Source organism: Clarias gariepinus, chromosome 14 (assembly GCF_024256425.1).
Source record: "Clarias gariepinus isolate MV-2021 ecotype Netherlands chromosome 14, CGAR_prim_01v2, whole genome shotgun sequence".
Taxonomy (NCBI): Eukaryota; Metazoa; Chordata; class Actinopteri; order Siluriformes; family Clariidae; genus Clarias; species Clarias gariepinus.
The window spans coordinates 605,338-632,500 of record NC_071113.1 but is presented as its reverse complement, the minus strand read 5'-3'; the positions used below and the strand labels follow the sequence as shown (position 1 = coordinate 632,500).

The 27,163-nt window shown below is 42.6% G+C and overlaps 1 protein-coding gene across 3 annotated transcripts in view; it reads left to right on the top strand.

Moving 5' to 3' along the window:
* Positions 1–8,795, top strand: part of ccser2b (coiled-coil serine-rich protein 2b) — a 49,749-nt gene extending 40,954 nt beyond the window's left edge. Inside the window, exons 10-12 of one of the 3 annotated variants that reach the window (XM_053512121.1) lie at positions 2,094–2,184; positions 3,368–3,407; positions 6,683–6,944. In XM_053512121.1, the coding sequence (XP_053368096.1) occupies positions 2,094–2,184; positions 3,368–3,407; positions 6,683–6,809 (258 nt within the window). In that variant the 3' untranslated portion in view covers positions 6,810–6,944. Of the gene's footprint in view, positions 1–2,093; positions 2,185–3,367; positions 3,408–6,682 lie in introns of all 3 variants that reach the window. The other 2 variants (XM_053512123.1, XM_053512120.1) reach the window with 2 other exon arrangements.
* Positions 8,796–27,163: the final 18,368 nt, after the last annotated feature.

Below are 27,163 nucleotides of genomic sequence, written 5' to 3'. Positions count from 1 at the left end.
CCTAAGAAACAGATGCCTAAAAGTTTTGAACAGCATTAAGTCAATAGCAAAAACTAACTGGGGCTCGGATTACACAGTATTACTACGACTGTACAGACTTCTGGTCTGATCCAGGCTGGATTATGGAAGTATCGTCTATGGATCCGCCAGAAAATCATACTTGCAAATGCTAGACACTGTCCACCACCAAGGACCGAGACTCGCACCACCTCTTCATATAAGACGCTTGAAACTAGCTCTCCAGTATGCAACAAAGATAAAAACAAATCCACAAAATCCATCTTATAATCCAATCTTCTTCCCACATATTTGCATCTGTATGAGGCCAGACCAAACTACAGTACATCAAACCTTTCGGTATATGCGCCAGACCTCACATAGAAAACTTGGCCATGAATCTGGACACCCAAGTCAGACCCACTTTTGCCCAATACCTCCTTGGAGCTTGGAAAAGCTTAATGTAAATCTGGAACTGACTTATATTAAGGCTGAAACTAATCTGTATATATTCCGTCAACAAGTCCTCGAAATAAAAAGCATTTTTCCCTTCCATAAACCCATATACACGTACAGATTAAAAATGGACAACCACGTTTCTGCAGCAGCGATAACGGACCAACACCACTACGAAATCCGTATCCCAGACCAAAGTTCCACCTTTACAGCAGAAGCCCGGGCTCTGTTACTTGCTCTGGAACATACTGGAGGAGAAAGGGAACTAAACGCCCGACTCAAAATCCTGTCTACAAGCCTTGGAATCTATAAAAACAAATCACCCAATGATCACTGATATATTAATCAAGGCAAACAAATTCCAGGACATGGTGGATTAATGGGAAATGAACAAGCTGACATGGCAGCAAGACAAGCTCTTACAGAAACAATTAGCGTAAGCCAAATCTCACCTCTGACCTTTAACCACTGATAAATCAATATATATATAAAATAAATGGCAGGCGGAATGGGAACAGTACAAAAACAACAAATTATTCGAAATAAACCCAGTGGTAGGAAAAAGAAGTCATCACCCATTCGAATCAAGACTCGACCAGATCGTATATACAAGGTGCCGTATCAGTCATACAAATATTACCCATACTTATTTATTAAAGGATAAAGAAGCCCCAAAAAGTCAGCGGTGCAGAACTACCCTAACCATAAAACACATACGTTTGGACTGCTTAAGTTTTAACACCATAAGAAAACCTTTTCTACCAGAAGAAGATTTAAAAAACATATTCTGCAAAACCAGAAAAACTCTTTCTGGTCTTATTTCTGTCTAAAGTGTACGTAAAGAACCAAATGTAAAACCTTGTTCTTCTGACCAAGACCATGCTATTATGTGATCTATTATTATTATATCCTTTTAACTTTCTCACTACTCTCTTAATCACTTACAATATAACATGATAAATCAGTTTCATATTTGATGTGAATCTTGCCATGGAATAGTCTAAGAAGCTGATATGGCAATAAATCAAAATACAAACAAACAAATCAGGAGATGCAGAACCAGCGTGATTTACAATCTAAAATATGCTCTCCTATCAAAGCAAAACACGAACAGCGCCCCCCCACTGACATCAGAGCCACACACAGGCGCTAACTTTTGACAGGAGTAACACAGTAGAACTTCAACACCTCACACACACACTCACATTTCAGCACGATCAGAAGTAGTGAGTGTAAGGAGCTGTGGAATAAACTGTTACTTTAAATCGTCCTCGTTGTGTGCGTTCGGAGGATCTCACAGAGCAGTTCGAAAAGATGCGGTCGGCTGGAGTCACGTGATGGTCTTCGTCTCTCCCTGACTGGCTGGTGGTGGTACTACATGACAGTCTCATGACTCAGTCACATGACAGGCTGCAGGTTTCTGAGAGAGAGAGAGAGAGACGATGAGGAGACGAACTTTACTGAACTGTAACTTGTGTGTGCATGAATTCTCATTAATTCAACTGATTTAACTAGAGAGAGTGGGGACTGTGCAAAAGGTGTGTGTGTGTGTGTGTGTGTGTGTGTGTGTGTGTGTGTGTGTGTGAGAGAGAGAGAGTTAGACAGTGGGTCAGTGTGTATCTCTCTGTATCTCTGTACAGGATACTCTTCCTCCTCCTCCTCCTCCTCTCTCTCCGAGGCGGATGCAGCAGGGGCCTGGCCGTGTGTGCGTCCCGCTCCAACACAAACGGAGTGAGTCTGTCTCAAACCCTCTCACCAGACTGACCCTGCACCTGACCGTCTCCCACCCCGCCACACACCCTGCCACACCCCATAACACCCCCCCCTGCCACACCGTATGCCTGCGTCACCCCACACACGACCACGCCTGCTCCATCTCTCTCTTCCTCTTTGTTGTTTCGTGTGTGTGTGTGTGTGTGTGTGTGTGTGTGTGTGTGATTGTCTCAGCTCAGGCTGCTCTGCAGTGATGTCACATTTAGTTTATTCTCATTCTTACTGAGACACCTCAGCTCTCCCTCTCTCTCTTCCTCCCTCTCTGACCCCCCCTTTCCCCCTCCCCTTCCTCTCTCTCTCCCCCTTTCTCTCTCTCCCTCTCTCCCCCCTCTCTCCCTCTCTCTCTCTCCCTCTCACTCTCTCTCTGACACACAGCTGGATCCCCCCCCACCGGGAATCAGACTTGATGTTTTTGTTCTGAAGATAACACTGAATAAGAGATTTTATGAAATAATGATCTGAGAAATTAATAAAACTCACATCCTCCTCTGTCTCAGACTTGGTTAAAGAGTATCATGCTGTGAGACAAAGGGCGCTAATAGACACACACACACACACACACAACCACACACACAACCACACACATGAAAATACACTACAGAATGTGTGTGTGAAGTATGTGTGGAATAAACAGACAGCGCTTGCATGCACACACTGATTTCAGCACTCGTGTGTGATTCTTACTGTGGGGATGGAACAGTGTTGTCATTCCCTATGGCCAAACACACACACACACACACACACACACACACACACACACACACACACACACACACACAGGCACTATGTTGCATACACACATCATCTCAGAGAGCTAGATCTTCCCACACACACCCCGCTAGAGCTTGGAGGTGATGATGTAACCGGCTGCTTAAACTCCGCCCCCTCTCTCCGTCTGTTCTGTTCGTGCTTGTTGATGTTTTACGCTCTGGCATGAAGTGCATGAAGCCTCTGGCTCTGTGAGCAACGCTGAGCCCTGCAAAATACTCGGGTTTTGATGTGTGTGTGTGTGTGTGTGTGTGTGTGTGTGTGTGTGTGTGTGTGTGTGTGTGTGTGTGCGAGTGTGTGTGTGAGAGAGAGACTGACAGAGTTCTCCTCTCCTTGTTTCTCCCTCTGCCTCTCCCACACTGCCCTGCCTCAGGAGTGGAGGAGTTAGTGCATTACTTCACAGATACAGCGTGGTACAGTACTTCACTCTAAAATACCCCATCTCACCCTCCACTGTCTGTCGTGTCCCTCTATCCGTCTACCTGTTGGTCTGTCTGTCTGTCTGTCTGTCTGTCTGTCTGTCTGTCTATTTATCTACACCTCCTGGCCAAAAAAAAAATACACACTTTTGTTCAACTTCATCTTTGATTACACACACTGTGGTGTCCAGTTTGTTTGTGTAAATGATTCCTCACACTCCCCCAGAGCCGCTCTCACACTCCTGGAACATGCCTGTGTCATCAGGGAAGAAGAAACCCTCCATAGATGTGATCCTCTGGTGATTCAGTACATTCAGGTGGTCAGCTGACTTCATTTTATTGCCCCATAACGTTACTGAGTCTCGACCTGAGTAACTGATCAACCCCAGATCATAACACTGTCTCCAGAGGCTTGTACAGTGGACACTATGCATGATGGGAGCATCGCTTCATGTCCTTCCCTTCTCACCCTGACACGCCCATCACTCTGGTATAGGATCAGTCTGGACTCATCAGGTCACATGACCTTTCTCCATCACTCCAAAGTCCAGTCTTTATGATCCCGAACAAACTGAAGTGTTTTTTTCTGATGAGTCTCAATAACAAGTGGTTTTATTATAGACACACAGCTGTTTAGTCCCAAACCTGTGAGTTCTCATCACATTGTGTGTGTAAATGCTCTTACTGTCACTATGAAACAAGCTCTTGTTGCTACTAGACATTTTTAATCATGTGACCTCCATCACGCATGTTTCTGATCTCCTTTCCTTTTGTGAAGTCGAGGTTCAGGTTCAGCTCTGTACCTCCAGGGTTTAACAATGTGTAACTTTATCTCCTCTGTTGTTTTTGCTGATTTGACACTTTTGAAGTGGAAGCTTTTTTTGGTCAGGTGGTGACTGTTTATCTTCCTGTTTGTCTGTCTCTTGTCCCCTGTATGTTTCTGTTTCCCCAGCATCTTCATGTCTGTCTGTCTTAGTCTGTCTGTCTGTCTTAGTCTCTTTCTCTCTTTACTTGTCTGTCTTGCGCTCTCACTTTTTTAAATCCTAACACGATAATTAAGACGAACACTCTCGGAGAACAAGTGGATTTATGTAATAATATTATTCATTCTTCTTCAGTATTAAAGCGCTATAATATTTTCTGGGACGTGTAAGAGAGTATGTAAGTAATTATGGGAATGTAAAGAGTAAAGCAGCGGTGAATCTTTATTAAAGATGTATGTCTCGTCTAGTTGTATTCCTGCCATTATTCACCCTGTCCCAGTGACAATCAGAGAGGAGACGTTTGGAGCGTGCGGTCCACAGAGAGCTAATGGTGCTAGCAGGAAGACGTGCCGCTCTCGCCCCGGTGCCTTTGTTTAATTTCTCTGTATTAATGATGACGTTGTGTGATGAGCGCTCCGTCTCATGCATGACCTCGCTCTGCAGCCGAGTCTCTCTCTCTCTCTCTCACACACACACACACACACACACACACACACACACACACACACCACTCACGGTAAAACCCTCTTGACTCAAACTTTAATCGCGCGTCAGTGCCTCACTCCTGACCTGGACAGGGACTGCGTGTGTTCTTATTCTAATCATTATTTAATGTGTGTCTGAAAATATTTGAGTTAAAGTGAGACGAGGACGCAGCAGTCAGGTGGGTGTGGGTTTGAGTTCACAGGCTGGAGGAGGTGTGATTTTAGAACTGGAGGATATCGAGTCATTAAACTTGATTTTTTTTTTCACAGGTGCCTTTTCCACTTTTATGGATGCAACTTTTCACATTTTTCATTTTTTTATTCAGGCATTTGATTTTTTCTTCCCTCTGTCTCTCCCTGTCCCCCTCTCTCTTTTTCTGTCTCTTTCTGTATGTCACAATCTGTCCACTGCTGCGTCCTAAACCCTTATAAGCCTTAATTAATTATTTAGAAAGTTCCTCTATGAGGTACTTGTGTCTTGTTTGTTTTTTCTCCTCTGAGTAATAACTTCCTGTGAGGCGTCTCGGGCTGCTCCGGTGCCGGGTCACACCCGTGATCTCTGTAATCCTGTTTCCTCTCGATCCTCCTGAGAGTTTGAATCTGTATTTTAAGGTCCTAGCCTGAGGCCAGTGTTGTCAGGTGTGGAGGGAGGTGAGAGCAGCGGATGCAGTGAGAATATTAAATGTACTGTTGTGTTTATTATTAAAAAAAAAATAAGGAAATTGAGGTAAACCAGCAGGTGGTGCTGTGAGCCTGAAAATCCACATCTTGTTGGTGAACTTGGCCTGCTCGCTCTGGTCTCCTGGAACATTGGTGCGGGAATTCAGAAGCCCTATCAGACTGTCCAACAGTCCAGTCCACTAAGATCTCGATATGACAACATTCGGACTGGGTTCATCTCTAATATCTCTCGGTGTAGTCGAGACAGAGACGGCGTCGGTTTAATGAAAGACTCTATGAGAAGCAGAACGCACATCAAACACTCGGCTTCACAAAAGCACCTCAAGAGTCGTCCGAGCCGATGAGAGCATCACACAGAATAATTCTCTTTGAGGCAGCCATGACAGACAGACTCGCGCCCATGTCTGTGGTCTCTTCCCGACTCCCGCTCATGTAATCTTTGTGTAAACGCATCTGTGCGCGGCTCTGTCTCACCCCTAGGACGATTCGCTCGGTCCATGAACCTGTCAGAGCTGAGACTCGCCGCTCGTACTCGTAACATGTCAGCTGAAGAGGTGTGCTGCTTTACCAAGCGCCGCGTGCAGGGCTTTGATTGTGACCTCGTACCCTCGCGTGAAAGCCCACATCACCGTTAATAATTGCAGCGGTGTTGAGTTTCGCTCAGCCCTGCCAACATCGCTTACACTCGGGGAATCAGAAACATTTTGTAGACGGCACTTCTTCTTTGAAGTCCCCATGAAATCAAAAGTGGTGTTTTAGAGATTTTCAAACAAGTCTTTCTGCACTGGAGACTGAAATAAAACAGAGAGTATATATTTTAAAAGTCTGTTTGATGTTTTTTTTTAAAGTTTCATACTCGTCCGTAAAAAACAAACGGAGCAGAACGAACACCTCAACAAACTACTTATTGATCCACTCAGGTACTGATTGGACATGACGGGGCCGTGGGGTAGCTCGAGCACGATTAGCCCTTCAGCTCGACATACAGGAATGTAAACAGAGCAGCTATTTCATTAGATGGATGTTTACCATGTGCAGTGAATCTGTTAGATCACTTATTATTATTATTATTGTTAATATTATTTGATAATAATAATTCTGTTCTTCTGTTCTCCCTCAGCCTCAGATACTACAGCCTTCCCAGCCCTTGGCCAGAGAGCACAACAAGTCGGCCAGACCGTCCCTCCCAGCGCTCTCAGAGGCCCCCAGTGACCGTGTGGATGCCCAGCTTGGTGATGGTCCAGTAAAGCCCCAGTCCTGCACTGTAGTACCAGTTTCTGCCACCAGTAATGCCGCGCTTCCGTCCTCTGTGCCCGCGACTGCGCCTGCTGTTAGCGCCGCTGCTGCCTCTTTATCCTCCAGCACTCCAAACTCTGATAATCTCATGCTCCTCCTTAACACACGTCTCCAAATAGATGGGCCGCACATCCCCAGGGCTCAAGTCAGTAACCACATCCAGCTGAGGAGGACGACTCCACACCTCGCCGACCCTCGCGCACCCGGAGACAGGAAAGCTCATGTTCTCTTGAAACCCAGAGGAGATGAGCGGGCGGCTTTAGGGCGAGGAGGGCGAGGTGCGTTCGGCGTACCGTCCAGGATCAGATGTCTGCCCCCCCCATCCCGCGGTCTGCCCTGCATCAGTGCGGTATCACAGTCCAGTCTAACTCCATCGGTACACGGCGTCAGAACGGTCTCTGCTCCGAGAGACGAGGAGATCAGCTCAGCCCGGGCTCAGGATCAATCCCACTCCTGTAACTCTCGCCTCCCAAAGCCAAAGAGCCATTAACCCCGCCCCTCTGCTCCTCCCTGCTCCTCTTTCTTCTTCTTCTTCTTCTCCTCCTCCTCTACAGCAAAGCTCAGGGCTTCAGGCTCACCGCTCCACGGCGCCCCCCGGCTGTAAAAGCCTCATATTTATTTGATCTAGCAGTGTGTTCATTGTGTTCAATCTTGGCTCTGTATTTAAACACGCAGGTCTCTCTTCAGATGATCTTCAGCTTCAGGAGATCATCAGAAATCTACTGCTGAAAAAAAAAAAATCTTTCAGATCAAAGTCAGTTTCAGATCCTAATGATGTGCCCAGGAGTCTGGAGTGAGTGATTGGCTGTGAGTGGGCGGGGCTTTCCTGCTTTACTCTATCCAATCATGAGCTCAAATGTCTCCCAGCAATGAAGCACGGGGAGCAGAGCAAAGCGGGACGGCCCAAAAACTTCCAGAAGTAAAAAGAAAAAATAAATAAATAAATATATATATATTAATAATAATAATAATAATAATAATAAAGACCCCACTCAGTTCCTGCAGTGTGTACCAGATGAAAGCTAAACACACCCTCACAGGCCTTCTTTATTCAGTGTGTTTTATTTTGAAAGGCTGTTGACAATCCCCTTTATTGCCTTTAAATCTTCACCATCTTAATGATTTCAATTCTAAACATTTCACCTGAAGCTCGCGACCCTGCTGACAGTCCGACGGTCAGCTTGTTATCTTTATTAGTACTGTGTGTGTGTGTGTGTGTGTGTGTGTGTGTGTGTGTGTGTGTGTGTGTGTGTGTACATGAGTATAGAAATCCAAACATTTCCACGTGAACTCCTCCTGCTCTGATCGCCTCAGTGGCTCCTCCGCCTGGTGAAGGAGAGTGAGGCGGTGTGATCTCTCACTGATGAAGCAGCGCCACACTCTCCTCCTCCTCCTCCTACAGCAGCGGTCGCTCTTGTTTTGAGTGACTGTATTAGTTCACTTTCCATGTCTTAATTAAGTTCATTTAGTGGTTCACAAGGACAACACCTTGGGAACCCCCTGACCCCTGACCCCTGACCTGCAGGAGAAAGAGGGAAAGAGAGTCATAAAGTGGAGGAGATGCAGTAACACTCATGAGATAAATTTTCTGCCATTTTCAGTTCTTCCTGAAGCTCCTCCCACAGTGTGTGTTTGAGAGTGTGTGTGTTCTGGAGAGAGTGTGTAAGATTAGACCAAGTGTGTCGAATCATTTTCAATGTCATTGATCCATTCAGTGAGGATGTGGGTGGGGTTATAGTGCAGGAGGCCACACTGAACTTACACACTTCTGGTCCTGTGGTGCAGTGAAGTAGGTGACGCCCTTTACTCACAATCTACACACAACTTTGTAAATTTCTATGCAAGATTTTATTAAGTTGAGCTTCCTGGAGTATGTGCTATGAAAGTTTAATTTGCATCCCAGAGCGTAACACACACACACACACACACACACACACACACACACACACACACACACACACACACGAAAGAGAGAGAGAGAGAGAGAGAGCTTAATTGTTATTGTAACTATAAATAATGTTATTACATACAGCATGATATTAATAAATAAGTTGAAATCATTTACAGGTCGCTGTGGTGTAAAAGGAATAAAACACTGCGTGTGCTGCTGGTATAGGAAATTAATCAGTGTACTCACAGTACTCACAGTACTCACAGTACCTGCCCCATGTAACAGCAGCGCACACAGGGGTTTATTCTGTTTTTATGAGCCGGTCACATGGCTTTTTATCTCTCTCTCTCTGAAACACTTTAGTCTCAGCGCAGCGCCTCACACTGGTGAGGTTTATAATTACTGACACTCGCGTCTGAGAGCACAGAATAAATCCTCTCGCTGTAGTTCTCAAACCCTGTTGTAGGAGAAACACACCTCCTCCGCACTGCTATTACTCGGTCTCCAGCATACACACACACACACACACACACACACTGTATCTCCATCCAGGATGTACTTAAAGTTCTGTGCTAAGTGGTGAAGTGGAAAGTGTGTGTAAGGATTCTGAAGTGTGTGTTGATTGGAAGAGAATGAGCTAATCGTGAGACCACAGAGATACACACACACACACACACACACACGATACGCCCTTTCTTCCTGACACAGAATACGAGATCGATCCCAGCGCTGAGAGAGAGGTGTGTTTTGTAATTAATGTCTGATTTTTTTTTTTTATTTCCACTCGTCACTCTTGATTATTATTTTTCTTTTTACTCGTCTGTCTCGTGATTTTTGTCCCGTTTTGCTGTTTGTGTAAAAAAAAAAATTGTTAAACAACATTTCCACGTTCCTCACACCACGCTGCTGCTGAATTCGCAGTTCTGATTAGGTTTTGTTAATTTAATATAAATGCGCTCGCTCTAATGCGTTGTTGTTTCCATGGTAACAGCTCATCCACAGGGGCGTGTACAGCACACACACTCCACTGATAACACATCAGTTAAAAGCGTGTGTGGTTGTTGAGGTTTTTGCAGCAGACATTAATTTCTGTAACGTGTGTGGAAGGAGTCTCCAGTGTCAGGGCGCAGGAGTTTACGCTTCCGTGCAGTTTCTCAGTCACATGACACAGTGTGATTCGTTTTCCTCTCATTCCTCTCTGAGAGTGTGTGTGTGTGTGTGTGTGTGTGTGTCACTGTGTGTCTCCGCCGCTCAGTGTTAAACTTGACGACAAATGGATAAAAAAAAAAAAGATAACGTTTCAGAACAGTTTGGTCAGCGCGGTGTAAGAGAAATAAAACACTCAGAGGCGTGCTGTTACGGGAAATTAATCCTCTGTGGGACAGAGCTCTATTGCAGCACCTCGGGACTGATTAGCTTCCCGTACCTGTGATCCTCAGAGTGTGTTATTAGCGGTTTAGCAGCGCGTCCAGGATTAGTTTTAAGGAAACTACTTTTTGACATTTCTGAAACTTTCATGGTTTAACGGTTTGATGTTTTTTTTTTTGTTTTTTTTGAGAAAATATTTACATCCCAACATTTCTGAGGCTCCGCCCACACGCATCCGCTGTGACTTTCAACGGTGGAGAACTGTTCCGCTTGTTGTGTGCGCGCGCGTGCAGGTCACCGGTGCTGATCAGCTTCCGTTACATTTTTTATTTGAATTTTATTTTATTTATCTCTCTCTCTCTCTCTCTCTCTCACTCACACACACACACACACACACACACACACACACACACACACACACACACAGCTGATCCACAGTTAAGCACATTATTGACCCCAGCATGTGTTTGGGACTTTGTCTCCTCGTCATGTCTGATGTAAACGCAAAGATCATGTGTGTGTGTGTTAGACACGTGTTGTGATCGTCTCACCCTTATAAGAGTGTGTATGTCCCTGACTATATAACGTGACATTTCGCTATACACTACACAACATGACTATCGTCTGACAAAATCACTGAGTAATAAGAACACGCAGTCTGATTAGTATTAGTGTGTGCGCGGTCTGATCTCTAACCGCGTGAGACGGTGGTTCTGATCCAATCTGAGAGGGGAAGATGCTGCATGGTTTCTAATTCTCGCTCAAAAGCTACGGTTTGGTTCTGCTGCAGTTCCTTCAGCTCACGTGACTTCATGTTTGTTCCCAAAAGCTCAGTGGTCTTTATTTCATCATCGGAACCATGCCTCCTTTATTCAAGTCTAATTAATCATTTCCTTTTATTTGTGAATTGACTGACGTTTTTTTTTTTTTTTCCTGTTTACACACTGGATCTTAAATGTGTGCAATAAGAAAGCAGACGATAAGAATTTGCACTGTAATGTATGATCTGTAAAGCTTAATTTATTAAATGTTAATTACGGTTCATTGTCACTGTGTACAGAATTGGATGAGATCCAGGACGAGAGCGGTGCTTTAGGTACTGACCGCACGGAAAGAGAAACTAGGCTGTTCTGTTTTGTTTTGTTTTTTGCTTCCATGTCCTGATCCCTTGTCTTGAAATAAAGACAGAATCTAAACATACAGTTTTAGCCTCACTCTCGTTTGTGCAAGAGTGTGTGTGTGTGTGTGTGTGTGTGTGCATGCGTGAAGAAGCTCCTGCACGAGTCACATGACCAGGCATTAATAGCTTCTCCAGGACAAGACGCAGTGTCTTTTTACGTTACTCACTCAAAGCAGTTTATTATCTAAGTTTAATTATTAACCAGCTAAAATAATGAGCTAAAGTTTATCATGCATATAATTAACTTGACAAATTTAATTTACTTTTACTTTGCATTTCACCCTAATTTGCCCCAGGTTTTTTTCCCAAGGAACAAAAGTTTATGCAAGCACGGGGACTACCAGCAAAAAGACAAATCTGTCTCTCGATTTGCTAAGACGTCGACACCAAAGATCTAACAACCACAACTTCTGATTATTTATGCTCTGTATGTTACTAAAATCTTTTAACAACAAAAAAAGAACGAGATGTTTTTTTAGTAGTCAGTCCATTTTTGAGAGTCATGTAGTAACAGATGCATAACTCAAGCTAACGTTTCTCTAACCGCGGCAAAAAGTGTTTTCAGCTAAAGTTACATTTAAGAGTAAATAATAAAATAATAAAAAATTAAACACCAAGGGCTCGAACCTCATCTCAAAACCCCACGGGTCAGCACACACTGTAGTATTTAATAGAAATGTTGCTGTCATACAATCAGCCTTCCCATCAGGTTCCTGTCAGACTGGAGCTCTTTCTAAATGTCAGAGATTCCTGCAGACTATCTGCTTTTCCCAAGACCTCAGTTACAGAACTAATACACAACTAGTGTTCTTTTATCTTATTATTACCTGCGTCTGTGTTTAACAGCACTTGGATGATGTATGCCACAATTTCCACACATATTTTCTCCCCCCAAAAATTTTCTGCAGACCCCAGGGAACCAGCAGTGCCATCAGGAGTCCTGGCAACGTAAAGCGACCTCACATAGCAACCACCTGTGGCGCTAGAGAGAGGCTGAAAAGTAAAACGAGTCATTTTGAGTACCGGTCCTCCAAAGGCAAACCTCCAGACCATCTGTGTTCTGTAGAAATATGCACATAAATACACACACACACAAATACACATGTAACATCCTACATGTCAAGAATTGCAAAAAAAGAAGAGCTTTTAGAAAGCTAAAGTAAAATCAGATGGACACAAATCTTTTCTGTCAGTGAAGTGTGCAGGACCCGTTTCTGTGGATCTCAGCAGCAGTGTTGTTGAGGTCTGACGTTGACGAACACTTAAGCCCTGAGAACTTAGGGAGGCGTTAGAAGAGATGATAGGTGATGACAAGATCACCAGTGTTACCTGCATTCACATGCTGTTGCACAGATCTGGTCTGACATGTATGAAGTGAGACGAAGAGAAACAATGCCCATTTTTTCAAGTTAGACAACCAATACACAGCAGATAATGGTGTTTATTTCACAATCCACTGATCAGCCATAATGTTAATCTCCTTGACAGGTGAAGTGAATAACATTGATTATCTTGCTACAGAGGCACCTGTCCAGGGGGAGGGGGAGGGGTGTATTATACAGACAGTGAACAGTCTGTGACAAGGTAAACCAAAACGTTCCCTAGTCTATCCTTAGAAGACTTAGAATATTTGTAGTCCATGAAGGGGATCCAGATTTGCTTCACATAAACTCTCTACTGCTGTCCCACAGGGCTCAGTACTTGGTCCGCTTCTGTTCTCCCTCTATACCCGGTCTTTTGGTAAGGTCATATCCTCAACCGGCTCTTTATAGCATTGTTATGCAGATGCAACTAAACTCGTTCTTTCTCAGGTACGTGTTTCTGTTCAGCTCTTAACATGTCTGGCAGACAACTCATCCTGGATGGCAGCTCATCAACTGAAACTTAATCTTGCTTAAGCCTAACTGCTGTTTATCCATGATTATTCATCCCTCTGTCAGGGGGGTCCCCTGTCCTGGACCTCTTTGGACAACAATTGCGTCACTTCTTCAGTCAATGCCTGTAACCTGGCAGACAATCAACTAATTTCCCCACACATTGCTAACCTTACTCACTCTTATTGATTTCTTCTTTCCAATATCAGAAGAATTTTATATTTCCCTCTGCACAGGCTACTCAGGTGCTTGTTCAGTCCCTTGTTCTTTCAAGACTGGACTCCTGCACCCCACTCCTGGCAGTAGCTGCATGTCTTGTTTTCTAGCTTCATGAAGCTGCTGCAATAAATTCAAAACACAGATTCTTACCGATGGCCTACAAAGCTAACAACGGCCCAGCACCTACTTCAGCTCTGCTCGGCTGGTCCCACCATCTCTAAGGGATGGAGGAGGACAAGCGTCTAAACTGCCTCCTGTCCTGGTGGAATGAACTTCCTCTAGATGACACTAGCAATCTTTACGCCGAGAACTAAAGACCTGCTGGTTCCTTAGGTATTTGCATGACAGGCTCTTGGGCTCCCAGAGACCATTCATGAGGAAATTACCCTGCCACGTACCACCTACCTAAATAGCTCATCAACTGTAATTTAATCTTACTAAACAGTGTCCTTTTTCAGGAAGATAATGTGCTTTAACACGTTACACACATTGTTCAGGAATGGTTTGAGGAACATGACAGAGTTTAAGGTGTTGACTTCGCCTCCAAGTTGGTCTGTGGGACGTGCTGGAGACACAAGTCCGATCTATGGATGATCCAACTCACAGACTTACAGGATATAAAGGATCTGCTGTTGACAGCTAGGCAGGGACAGACACATAAAGAAAAGACACATTTACACCTTAGCCAGACCACCTGCTGGTACGTTTCTGGGAGATGCGAGGGAACACATGTGGAAAAGGAGAGGACACCTGAAACACTGTAGATTGAGGATTAATAGGCACTAGAGGACCCTTTAGTTCAGAATTGAACCAGGTGCCCTGGAGCTGTGAGAAAAACAACTAACCAGCAAAAATTGTTTGGAAAAAAAAAAATAGTTTTGTGGGGAAAATGAAGTTACGTTCTTTGTTGCAGCACCACAAGTTCATCTGGCATCATATACAGCTCACAGGGAGCGTACTTTATTACAGAGTATTAAAATATAAAAGACTCATTCAGATATCATCATATTAGTCTTTTATTTGTTCTATTTTTTTAATCCTCTCCCACTTTTGTGTTAGACTGAGGCAAAAAGGGACAAACACTATTTTCTATTTGTCTCTTCCCGAGTGGAGATTATTTCAATAATCTGTATGTGGAAAACCCAGCTGCGTAACGACTCCGAGCACCAATATCTTTTGATGAATGTTTGACTCTGAACATCATTAACCTCCTGAGACTCGGACTCTAGTGTCGCGCACATTGTAATTTGTCCTCGCTTTTGTTTATTAGCATTTGATAACTATGACCTTAATCAGTGTGTGTCCCCCAAAGGGATGGAAGTTTGGCAAAAGAGGAATGTCCTTCATATCAGAATACATGGAAGTCAAGTGAGGACATTTACGGCTCAAGAGGTTAAAATTGTACAAAAGCGTGCTAAAAGAATTATAGAAATAAATGCTTTCATGTGAGAAGGTCAGTCCTGATGTGGCGAGGGGAGAAGGTCCATGTGTCTCCTAACAAACTGAAAAAAATGTTCCACACAAAATAATCTACTTAAAAGTCAGCTGTAATATAAAAACTAAATGCTGAAATACTCAAATTAAGTGATGTGACATTTCTCTGGTTATGTACCAGCTGAGTTCGAGCATGTCGGCTTCTCAGTATGAGTCAGGATGACCAGGTCACGGTACGAGGTCATCATTATCTATAATAGGCCCCAGGAACTTTAATGACCAGAGAGAGTCTCTGATTAATTATTTATTTATTTTTTATCAGCAGCAGAATAAAGATGCGGACTGAACAGGCAGTACGATCTGAAGTAAACAACATTTCAGGCTTTTTTCGCTTGTTTTTTCCTCTAATGTGCATCAACGTCGACTAAATCTTCATGGTGAAAGGATGGCACATTAACGCAAGGGTCACTTGACGAGGTCCTTCCTCTCTCTCATCTCTGCGCCTGTAACAGGCAGCCCGACTCTCTTAACAAGCCTCTATTTAGATCCAGGTATGAGGTTGGTGTACTGTACACCAGTGGGCTTTTGTGTAGATCTTTGTTTTTAAGAGCAGTAGCCCGAGGAGCACTTCACTCCAGCTTGCCTGTAACACCCTTATACTCTTATTTCACCCTTTTCTCCCTCCCAATTAGAGCCAAATATCGATCCCTGCCACGGCTCTGCATCCACTCCAATAACTCTAATGCCTGCTCTGGGCTCAGACTGAGATATCTCGGCGCTGCTGCTGCTGACGGATTGAGTTTGAGAGTGTGTTTTCTCTCCCGTCTCTTACACGGGGAGTGAGGAAGGAGGAGAGTGACATAGAACAACATCCAGCTGATCTCCTGCTAATACACACGGTTTATGTGAGCATCAGCTGATTCCTTCTCCAAAAAATACTGGAGGTTCTGACTTGTGCTGCTCAATGGAATGACAACAAGTCTGAATCTTTTTGCACCCGTGACTTTTTGAGGATCCAAATGTGCATCTATTACCATCACATTTAATTATAAATAAATAAAATATTTAATCCATTTTTTTATGATTCAGAGAGAGTGGGTGTCTAATGAGAGGACGGGGCTTGTGCATCACACTGCAGTGTGTGAAAGTCAGGAGAGGGATTCAGACGTTTTATTACTGAATCATGAATGAATACAAAGCCGTTAGTGAAACACTGAAGTGAGTTTGTCACTTTAATGAGGTTTACATTTCATCTCACGTGAATCCCAGTTTGCACTGGCAGTGCGGCGGCGACGCGAGCCGAGACGCGGGACGTTCATCATCTAGGTTTTTTATTTCTTGCACTTGTTTAGCGAATCTAACCTCGGCCTGAAATATGTAGAATAAACATATGTTAATACTTTAAACGTGCGTCGGCGCATGTCATCAGTGTATGATTTGAGTTAATATGATACGAGTTCATTCACTGAGATTTTCACTGCAGCTTTTAATACTGAAATATCATCTGTGTGCTGTTTACTTTATGAACACACACACACACACACACACACACACTGCAGCATGAGGATCACGAGTTTCTAGCTGGAATCTTTTACCAAAGCTGCTCTGTGTGTGTCTCAGGGTCGAGTGTAAAGGTCACTGTGATGAAGATGACAACGTGTCGGGTTCCGAGCCGGTCCAGTCTGGTGTGAGGTCACAAACTCCAACCTGAATAAAGATGATAATATTATTATTAATAATAATATCTGACATATTGACTTTATTTTAAAGTTTAATAATCCAGATCATGTGCACAAAACATTCTAATGAAGATCTCAGTGACCCCTTCGTCGCAAATCTGTGCCTTAAGTTCTGTAAAATCAGTGTAATGTGATTAATGGGGTAATTAAAGGCCGTGGATGAGAGAAAAGCGTCATGAGTGAGAGTGGATTCGTAAACTAACATGATTATAATTCGCTGTGTTTACAGACAGCAGCAGAGAGTAATGAAGCAGAAGATTCTTCTGATTCACACCTTTAGTTTCATTTCATTTAATATTTACTGAAAGTGAGGCTTATTATAAAACAAATGTTTTTTCACAAGTTGATAAAAATCATAAAACACACACACGTTTCTTAAGTACAACATCTTAAATTACCTTAAAGAGGAAGGAACTTTAAATAGTCTGTTAATATTAGATAAAATCCCTGCCATCACACACACACACACACACACACACACACACACACACTTGTAGATGATGAGCAGAATTCCATTACTTTTTAAAGATTCTAATTTGCACTTTGACGCCTGACTTCCTGCTGCACGTCACAGTACTGGAGAGTGTGTGGTCTCCTGCTGTACGGAGATAAGGACACACTGGTGTGTAAACTCTCCCATTCTGTCCAGCTGAGACGCTCACTGGGAAACGCTGGGATTAATGCAACAGGAGTCCATTATTCTCTTCTTTTCTTCTGTGTGTGTGTGTGTGTGTGTGGATGTTTCAGAGGATGATAAAGTTCTCCAACATGTCCACATGTGTCTCCAAGCTGGCATGGATGTAAACTGATTATTATTTTTATTTTATTGTTCATATGTTGTTTGATTATTTGTTTAAAAACAAACTCCAGCCATGCTTGTGATCTGAAATGAGTTTTCTTTGAAAATCGCAACATAAAAGCTCTAACTTGTTCCATTCAAACTAAAAAAACCATTCAGCTTTAGTCGTCTGACATTTGTGTATCTAACGTGTTCAGCTTTTACCCGCTCCTTTCTGACTGATCGTATCTTGAGGATTACACATTTACATTAACATACATCCACACACTTATTATTATAAGGTTCTTATTATAAGCTACTATACATTTTTCATAAAACGGATCATGCAACCCTTTGAGGGAGTGTGTTGCTCGATGTGATCACATGACCACTGCACAAGTCCCTGATTGGCTGATCTGCAGCCTGGGAGACAAAGAAAGAGATCCCCCTCCCCTTCGCTCCTCACTGCTGTGTGATTTTATTGCGGCCTGTTGGTGGAGCTGTTGAGCTCACTGTCGCAGAAATCTAGAATATTCTGACTTCAAATAACAAAACGTTTGGTGTGTGGAATGCTGGATCAGAAACTTGAAAAGATTTGAAAAGAAGTGGTTTCTGATCCCTGATTTACATGGCGGTCGGCGCGTGGGCGAGTCTGCAGGAGATCAGTAAACACTGAGCTTCTTGGTCTACACGGAGGTGCCCTCGCCCATCGGGCCGACTCAGCGGCTTCTGGAGGGCAGTCATGCAGCAGGTTCAGCTCCTACTTCACCAAGGCCTCCATTACCCATTCAACTGCATCTCTCACATCACATCACCTGAGTCAGTTACGAGCCTAAAACACCTGCAGATGTTTCTTAACCATTATGTCACTGGACATGTTTTAGAAAGGAAATGAGCTATGAATTTGGGAAATGAAAGAAATGTAGGGATTTAAGATGTAAGGAATCACAGAACGTCATCCTAATGTGTGGTCCATTTTACCTAGAGTCTGATGAAATAAAGGGCACCATTCAGGTTTTATTTGTATAATTACTGCAGTGATTAATGCGTTTCAGCTGCAATCATCCCTTAACTTTAACTGACGCAGTGAGGAGATTCTCATCTCTTACACAGTCGTCTGGGAGGCGTGTCCCGTGGTCATGGAAACGATTTTACTGTGTTTTAGAAGAGTCACATCATGTGGCAATAAAATAAAGTCAGCTGACGACCCGAACCAGATGAAACAACTCCATTTTAATACCTGCGGTTTCGGAACAGGACGTCCACCCAGCCATAAATGTGTGACGGTCCAGCGTCCGAATACTTACTTAACCTTAACAAATCGTAATTTAGAATAATTACTGTAATATACCTGTGTGAGATTAGATAAATTAAAGCTGCACTGGAGTTTTTTACATTATAAAATGGATAAATACTTCGAGGCGGTAAGCAGTGTAATTCCATTTGGTAACAGATCTGCATTTAAAATGATTGTTAGTGAACTGAGACTCTTTTTTATTAAAATCTTAACTGTTGATTTGAGGCGTCTCTCAGGGAACAGTGATTAATGTTATTGTCCTCAACAATAGATTAATCTTTATTTATAAAGCGTTCTTGTTTGGTTCGTATAAACCTCTAGACAGAATAGGACACGGAATACTTATGTAACTTCAACCCAAAATGTACAGCTACATTCAGCTCTCTATTTATTGACACAGTGGCTGTGCAGCTTCATTACGTATTAATGTTTGTGTTTTTAATAGAACAGAAATGTGCTGTACCTCCTAACACGACGTAAAAGTCGTACTTTGCAATAAAACTGTGAAGATGTTAAAAAAAAATCAGCACTGAAGTTTTGTTACTAATTCCTTTAGTTAGTAAATAAAGCTATTTTTTTATTTTATATATTATTTAGCTTCTCATTAAGTGACCACAAAACTGTCAGTCACCTCTAATTGCCATCAAGTTATCATGTGTCTATAATATTACATTGATGAGGAACTTCATGATGGGGTTAAAATGGTAAATCGTCGGCCACTAGAGGGCCTCAGAGACATTTTGGCCTTTGGCTGATACAAAAATGTGGATGTTCTATGGCTGAGGGATGGAACCCATCCAAGATGTCTGTATCTTTTCTCCTTTCCTTCGTCTCCTGATCTCTAAGCCTGGAGATGAACCCATGTGCAATGTTCTGACTGCTAACGCTCCTCATCATCTCTCTGATGGAGGCGACTCGATGCTTTAACTCCCTGGAGAAAAGCACTTCAAGGTGTGTGTTTTTGAAAAAGACTCAGGTGGAGCTGATGCCGTACAATGGCATGTAATTATGAGTGTAATTAACCATCTTGCAGTTCAGCAGAATCAGATAAGGACACACTGCGATACGGTATAATAATGAGTGTGTGTCCGGATCCATGAAATAAAAGTGCAATAGGAATCAAAGACATGGTCGTAGCGCATAAACTTCAACACAGTGCTCTACGTGAACCCATAATTACTCTGGCTAATGATGCAGATGATAGCATCTCCATCTTTGTTCATACAGAGCTAGTCTTCTTAAAATGCATTCTCATTCATCATGTGGATCCTCTGAGGACCTGCGGATAATTAAGCTCTAAAAATGTCCCAATTAGACACATTTTAGTGACCATTTTTTGGTTTCTAACTGTAGCTTCATTGACTCATGAAGCTGAACAGACTCATTACCCACACACGTGTTCACACACACACACACACACACATGGCGCTGTGCTCCATGGTGACTTCAATCCTGCTGTGAATCTTCAGCCCTCATTTGTAGCTACACTACAGAACTGATCTGACAATTTCAGGGTGGGACCAGCGTGGCTCATCCAATCTGACATCAATAAGTCCTGTTCGCTGTAGCCGCAGGAACATCAATCAGCAGGTCAAAGGGTCATGCCAAGTGCAAAATTGGAACATTTCTTCATTACCAATATTCAGCTTTTCCAACAAGCAGAAAATCAAAAAAAAAAGGGATAAAATGTGCAGTTCAAAAGCCAAACAGTTTCTTCCACAAGCAGAAATCCCACACGCCTGCCTAAAACTATTCCTCATTCTGGAAAGAAAGGTCATGGTTTGATTGAAGTGAGCAGAAGAATAACACTTTATATCCGTGAAAAAGTGCAGCCTGTGGCGTCTTCTCCAAAGAAGACTCTCCACACACTTCTCCGCGTGATGGTCCTGGTGAGGCTCAGCGAAGGCTAGTGTGGCAATAAAAGTAAAACAAACAGGAGTGTGTAGAGACCTTTGTGTTGTTTCCCGACTCTCAAAGAGTCACGAATACTCACAAGATGATGACATCGACTAATTTGCATATTAACTGAGTCATAATCATTGTTATTTGCATATTAAAACACGCCACATGAAGGAGGAAGATTTTCTAAAGCTGCTTGTCAGCGCTCTTAGGAACGATTAGAATGAATTCAGAGAGCCGTAAGTGTCAAAATTATGCGGTATTCCCGCTGCAGAAATGCTTTCTCTGTGACATGTTCTCTTTTTTTCTAGAAGTTATAAAACTATTTCCACTACAGGAGCTCAGTAGCGAATGTCGGGTAAATAATTCTGACAGCTGATTGGTCCAAAGGTTGGTGTAGCGTCTCTGATCCTGAACTTAACTGCACTTGACAATATTTTATATTAAAAACACAGATTTTACACAGAGGGAATATTGAGCTTCATATTGCAAATATCACTCACTGAAGCATCGCCATCACTCTTCCACAAACTCTGTGTGTGTGTGTGTGTGTGTGTGTGTGTGTCACTCTGTAAGGGGTTTTGTAACTGGAAAACCAGAGCAAGCAAACAGATCAGAGAACATGCTGTATTCTTTTTCTAACTGCAATAGATCGCACTGATATTCTGCTCGGTGTCGCCCCCTGGGTCTCTAAACATCTGGCTGTCAATAAACGGATCATGCATCCCTTGCTCACTCATCTGTCGCCTACACTCAGGGACAGGAGAGCTACACAGTGGTGCTGAAGATATTTTTTATGCTTTAAACCTCTCCACCACTTTATCCCTGACCTGTCTGGTTTGTTCCTCGGCTTCATGATGCTGTTGGTTCACTAATCTTCTCTAACAAACGTCTGAGGGCTTCACAGAACAGCTGTATTTATACTGAAATTAAATTACAGCTGGACTTTATTTACTAATTAGGTGACTTCTGAAGGCGATTGAAGATTTTTATTTGTAAAATATTTGAGAACTATGTATTATTTTCTTCCAATTTACAATAATGTGCCACTTGGTGTTTGTTGGTTTATCATATAAAAGTGCAAGAAAACACATTTACGCCTGTAGTTGTAATGCGACAAAATGTGGAAAAGGTCAAGGGGTACCAATAGTTTTGCAACTGTTCCACAAACACCGGGCCATGGACCCGAACTGAGCTGTGGATCATTTGGTATCGGGCCACACAGTGCCAAAAAAAACAAAAAACTAATGTTTATTTATTTATTTTATTTCCATATGACCAGATCGTCTCACTTCCTTCTGTACACATATTTTTTTTTTTGTTTTTAGTACAGTTTTAGTGCTGGATTAAGCCTCTATGGCACGAATTTTTATTTTAAAAAGAAAAAATTATTTCCCAATAGTTTTTGGGAGCTCTGGGTGCCTGATAATACATCATATATAACATAACATTCTATGAGGGTAATAAAACACTGAGGTTTTCTATATATTATATAATAAGTGAATTGTGGAACAAGCATGCAATAAATACATCAGAAGTTTTATTTCAACAACAATTTAAACATCAGCCACAAATGGTTCATCGATCAGTGGTTTAGAGATTATCTGAGGGGTGTTCCTGTGGGGTACTGGTTGAATTGGTTGAGTTTCTCTTCTTCTGTATTATTCTGTATGGAACCTCAGGAATGTGGATGTGAAACAGAGGTGGACGTCACGTGTTTTGTCTTCAGGTGTACCTTGTGTTTCCTGTGCATTTCTCTTTTAAGAACTGAAATGGCTGTTGCGGGTCCTTTTTTCACAGATATTTTTATACAGGTTTTTTTTTTTTTATTTAAACATGTTAAAAAGTGGAATTTAGTTTACTTTCTGCTACAGTGTCTCCAAGCCGGCTATGGTCCCACATAGGACTGTCTCACCCCCAGACAAAAGATCCAAATCACACCCACTTTAAATTTCATTGGTCACTGACTTGTCACCAGGCGTTTAGTGTGATGGTTTACTTAAAACAATTCAAAGAGCAGCATGGGGACCAAGATAGTGGTGTGTTGCCTGAGAGCAACACCATGCCATAGAGGGTTAAATTAAGCTGATGTTACAAGCTAACTCTGACTAAAAAACATTTTTTATGAGTAAAAAACAAACATCTCTGGCAAGCTTCTTTGTAAAATGGGAAACGTCCCCATGATAAGACAGAGGAAAACTCTAACGCTGCCATTTAAAATATTTTATCATCAAGAGTCCTATTTAATTTACGGGTTTCTCGCGACAGGTGATTCACATGGTCCAAGCCCACTCTATATAATATGGGGTGAGTGTCCATGAGGCTTCACCACTTCACTACACAGAGACCGAGCGAACTGCATTATAAGACGAGCCTTCTGAGTTGTTTACCAGAACACAAGGGACAGAAACAATGATTAAAGGCCACCACATCGACAGACATGGCCACACTGAGAGCGTCGTGTTTATGGCCTTTTACCACTGATGGCTCTTCCAGGTAGCACCATCACTCGTCTACATCAGGGTCTACCGCCATGTTGACTGTAAGGCAGTAATGCCTGGTTTTGTGCAGTATTTATTTCAGGAGGATGTGCATGAGGATCAGTTATGTGCATTATCGTTGTAACCTACACCCCAGCTGCAGAACCCTTCAAGGCTTTAAATGATTACCTGTCAGGGAAACTGAATCTGCCCTTGTGTCGGCGTATGCACGGATGGAGATTCTGCCACGACTGGACGGCTTTCTGGTTTCACTACTCGGGTTAAGGTGGTCGCACCTGAGTGAGAATCCATGCACTGCGTCTCTTATAGAGAAATGCTGACTAGCCAAAAACTGTCACCTGAACTTCACAGCATTTTGAATAATGTCATTAAAGTTATTAATTCCATGAAAGTACATGCTATTAACTCACGTCTGCTCTCGCGACATTGTGAGGAGATGGAGGCAGAGCAAAAACACCTTCTCTTATACACGGAAACCTGATGGCTTTCTTAAAGTAGATCACTGGGCAGATTGTTGGAGTTACGAGATTTCTTTCGAGAAAAACGTCACCACTGGCACCACATGTGTGTGTGTGTGTGTTTGTGTGTTTGTGTGTGACATATTTCACCTCCTCAACAAACTCAATCTGTCACTTCAGGGTAAAATGATAACTGTCTTCAGATTGCCAGATGAAGTGGCTGCATTGAAGGTCCAACTGGGTCTGTGGGGACGGCGAGTGAGTGTAGGGATATTTTACACATTTCAAACATTAGCGGGGACTTTGGATGAGACACAGCCTGGGCCTTCATTCTCCCAGCTGGTGCACAATCACTACCTTCGCTTTTAAAAGAGTTTGAGTGTTATCTCCTAACAACAAAAGTCCCAGAGACTTGAAAGGAAGAAATCTGTGACTCATTTGTGAACATGCCAAGTGAATCGTCCATGCCCGTACCGGAAGAAAATTGACTGCATGACATTGCAAATGATAGTGGCCTTAAAAGTTATGTTTGTGACAACATTCCGACAACATTCTGGATTAATATTAAGGAGGAATATCCTGAGATTGCCAAAAAACACTGAAAAATCTGCTCCCATCTCTAACAGCCTGTCTTTTAAAAAGCAGGTTTTTCTGCAGTGACAGCAACAAAAATGAAATGATAGCATGCAGTGGACATCAGCAATACACTTCGGGTGACATTGTGATATCCTATCACTCGTTTAAGGGAAACAACCTCAGGGCTCAAACTGATCCTTCACATTGGTATTAATGTAAAAGTTTATAAATATTATATTAAGTTTTTACTGCAATTAACTCTAAAGTTTGAGTTTAAATATGAAACCAGATGTTATATATTTAGTTAAAAATACTTCAAACTTGTCAAACTGGGACTTTGTAATGGAATTTCTGGCGTAAAAATGCGATTGAATTTACAGAAGAATTCAGTCTCAGTGCGGTGATGAGACGCTTGTTCGCAGTAAAACATGTGAACAGTGCGAACGTTATAAACGAGGCCGTGATTCGGTGAGTGACGATGCCGGCCGAGGTGGCTCGGAGTTCACTGCAGTTCCTCCTGTGAACATTCAGCGAGTGGAACGCCTGATCACTGGAAATCAATAGACAAGTTGAATCCATCTGTGTGAACTGTACACACACTCATTCACCAACACCACTCGCACATTACAGGAACTCGGCTGGAAGTTATCGCCACGTCCCCCGTGCGGTCCTGACCTCACACCAAGACACTTTTACATATTTGCACCATTAAAGGAGTTCCTGGGAGGCCGGAATTTCAGACATGAATAATGCAGGTGGTCTGATCGTGACTCCGGTGTACTGAGAAAACTTTCTACCTTGATTCTGTCCAAGCACTAATGAAACACTGGAATAAGTGCATTAGTGTAGCGGGGGATTATAAAGAGGAATAAAGGGAGTTCAAACTCTCAGGTGTTCTGTTATCCTGTACAATCAAAAGTCCTGGTTTGACTTGACAGTATCTATAGTTTATCTATACTTTTTCCTTATGATAAACAAAAACGTATAGACAGAAATTGTGTCTGAAGGTGTTTGCCTCATATAAACACACGCTGTAACTCGGATAAATTTTTTTTTCATTCCCAACCATCTTCAAAAAACAATAAATCTCCACTCGTATGTCGTATTGAGGATTTCTGTGTTTTGACGTTTTAACACGGGGTGATTTTCGCTCCTCTGCTGTAAGACGTGCTGCATGTTTCACCTGATTGGCTGTTCACCTCCAACGTCATGCTGTTATGTCACATGGGAATTAATTACCGCCTAAATGTCCAAAGGAAGTGCTGTTAGCTGTCGTGAGTTAATCCCAGCTGCACTTGTTAGGGTTTGGCTGAGCAGGATTTTTGTGAGATTTGGATGTAAATCTGTAAGAGCACCCGAGAATGTAAATCAGAACGTCCATAGGTGTGGAGTACTGAGTCACCAGGCTGTTATTCAGAATAATAATGATGACTTCGCCATCAGGAAGAGTGAATTCTCCACGTAAATGATTCCTTCCAATAGCAAAGCAGCCGGCGATACTTTGTGAAATTGGATTGTGTCTGTGACAGTACCACAGGACTATTTGTGTTGCCTTGAGGGAAAACCACACCATTAATGGCTAATAGCTAATAGATCCTCTGAGCAGTTCACTCACAGAGCATGAAACGTCTGGAAGACATCTGCAAAGGAGCTTTCTATCCACCGCACGCCAATCTGCAAGTCTAATCACATTATACCACAGTTCAGCTCAAAGGACTAAAAAAAAAAAAACACCACGGCTCGTCTGATGAACCACGGTACTCGCTGAAATGAGAAGTGTGCTGAGGAGATGGGAAGACTCGCCCCACACAGGCCCTTAATGGGATAATATCATTTTACAGGAGAATCACGATGCTGCAAGATGAACTCATAGCTGGGAGTCCAGTGTGAAATCACTCACACACTAATGTTTCACTGCTGCTGTGATTCTCAGAGATTGAACAAGACTGTCTCAAACAATACGACAATAATACAGAAACAATAGTCACTTAAACAATTTTATATTATTTATTGTAAGAGAACTCAATTGTTCATATTTCTGAGTCAGAACATCAAGCTTGTGATCCCAGGAACAGACGTCTGATAACAACTTAATCACATCGGATTTATTGTTCTTCCTCCTTTAAGTAAAATCCCCAGTAGATCAGCTTTTGCTGCTTCTGTCATGATCATGGACTTTTATAATGGATGCTATTGTTTCCTCTTTTAGAATCAGCTCAGTGACACACAGATGGCTTCGAGGTGTTTCATTGCTGTGAGAGCTGCAGGACCCTCCTTGGTTAAGGGTAGTGGTTAAGACGTTGGACTACGGTTCGGAAGGTCCCATGTTCAAATCCCACCACCATCAATTTGTCCCTGTCGAGCCCTTGAGCAAAGGTCTTAACCCTCAACTGCTCAGATTGATAATGAGATAAAACTGTAAGTTCCTCTGGATAAGGGCGTCTGTTAAATGTACAGTAAAGTTGAGTCGCTGAGGTCTGAGTAGAGATTTGCTTGAATCGCTCAGCCACGTCATATCGAGAGTCAAAGTGAGGAGCATTCGTGGATTTAATGATACAGATGATGAGCAGACCACAATATGTGTGAGCTCGAGGCCAAAACACAACCCTGCTCTCCGTTATCTCCCCGGGTACCTTCTACTGCCATCTCAGGGGGTTCGTTCATCAGGGACGATCTGATTATTCCGATCATGTTGATTCATACACATTTTCTTACATTTCATACATATTTCCATAATTTTGCAACACTGACCACTAATAAAAACAATATTAATATTAATATTAATAAATAAATAAATGATGAAAAGGCGGGTTGCGTTTTTATTTTCGGGACTTTCCCCTCAACACCGTCACGTCTGAGGTGCTCGTTGAAGATCTGTCTAAATCTACACACATTGAGAAAGCTGTAAAAGGGCCAAGACGTTTGTTGCAAATGTGATAGAAGTAAAACACATTTTATGGTGTATTGGGAAGCAGGAACAATGTCTGCTTTTATTCTCGAGCCCGTGTGAGTGACGGCTTGTAGAGGAAAATCACAGGAGAAGGGAAAGAAACAACAAATAAAAATACTATAAAAAAGAGAGATAACTCTA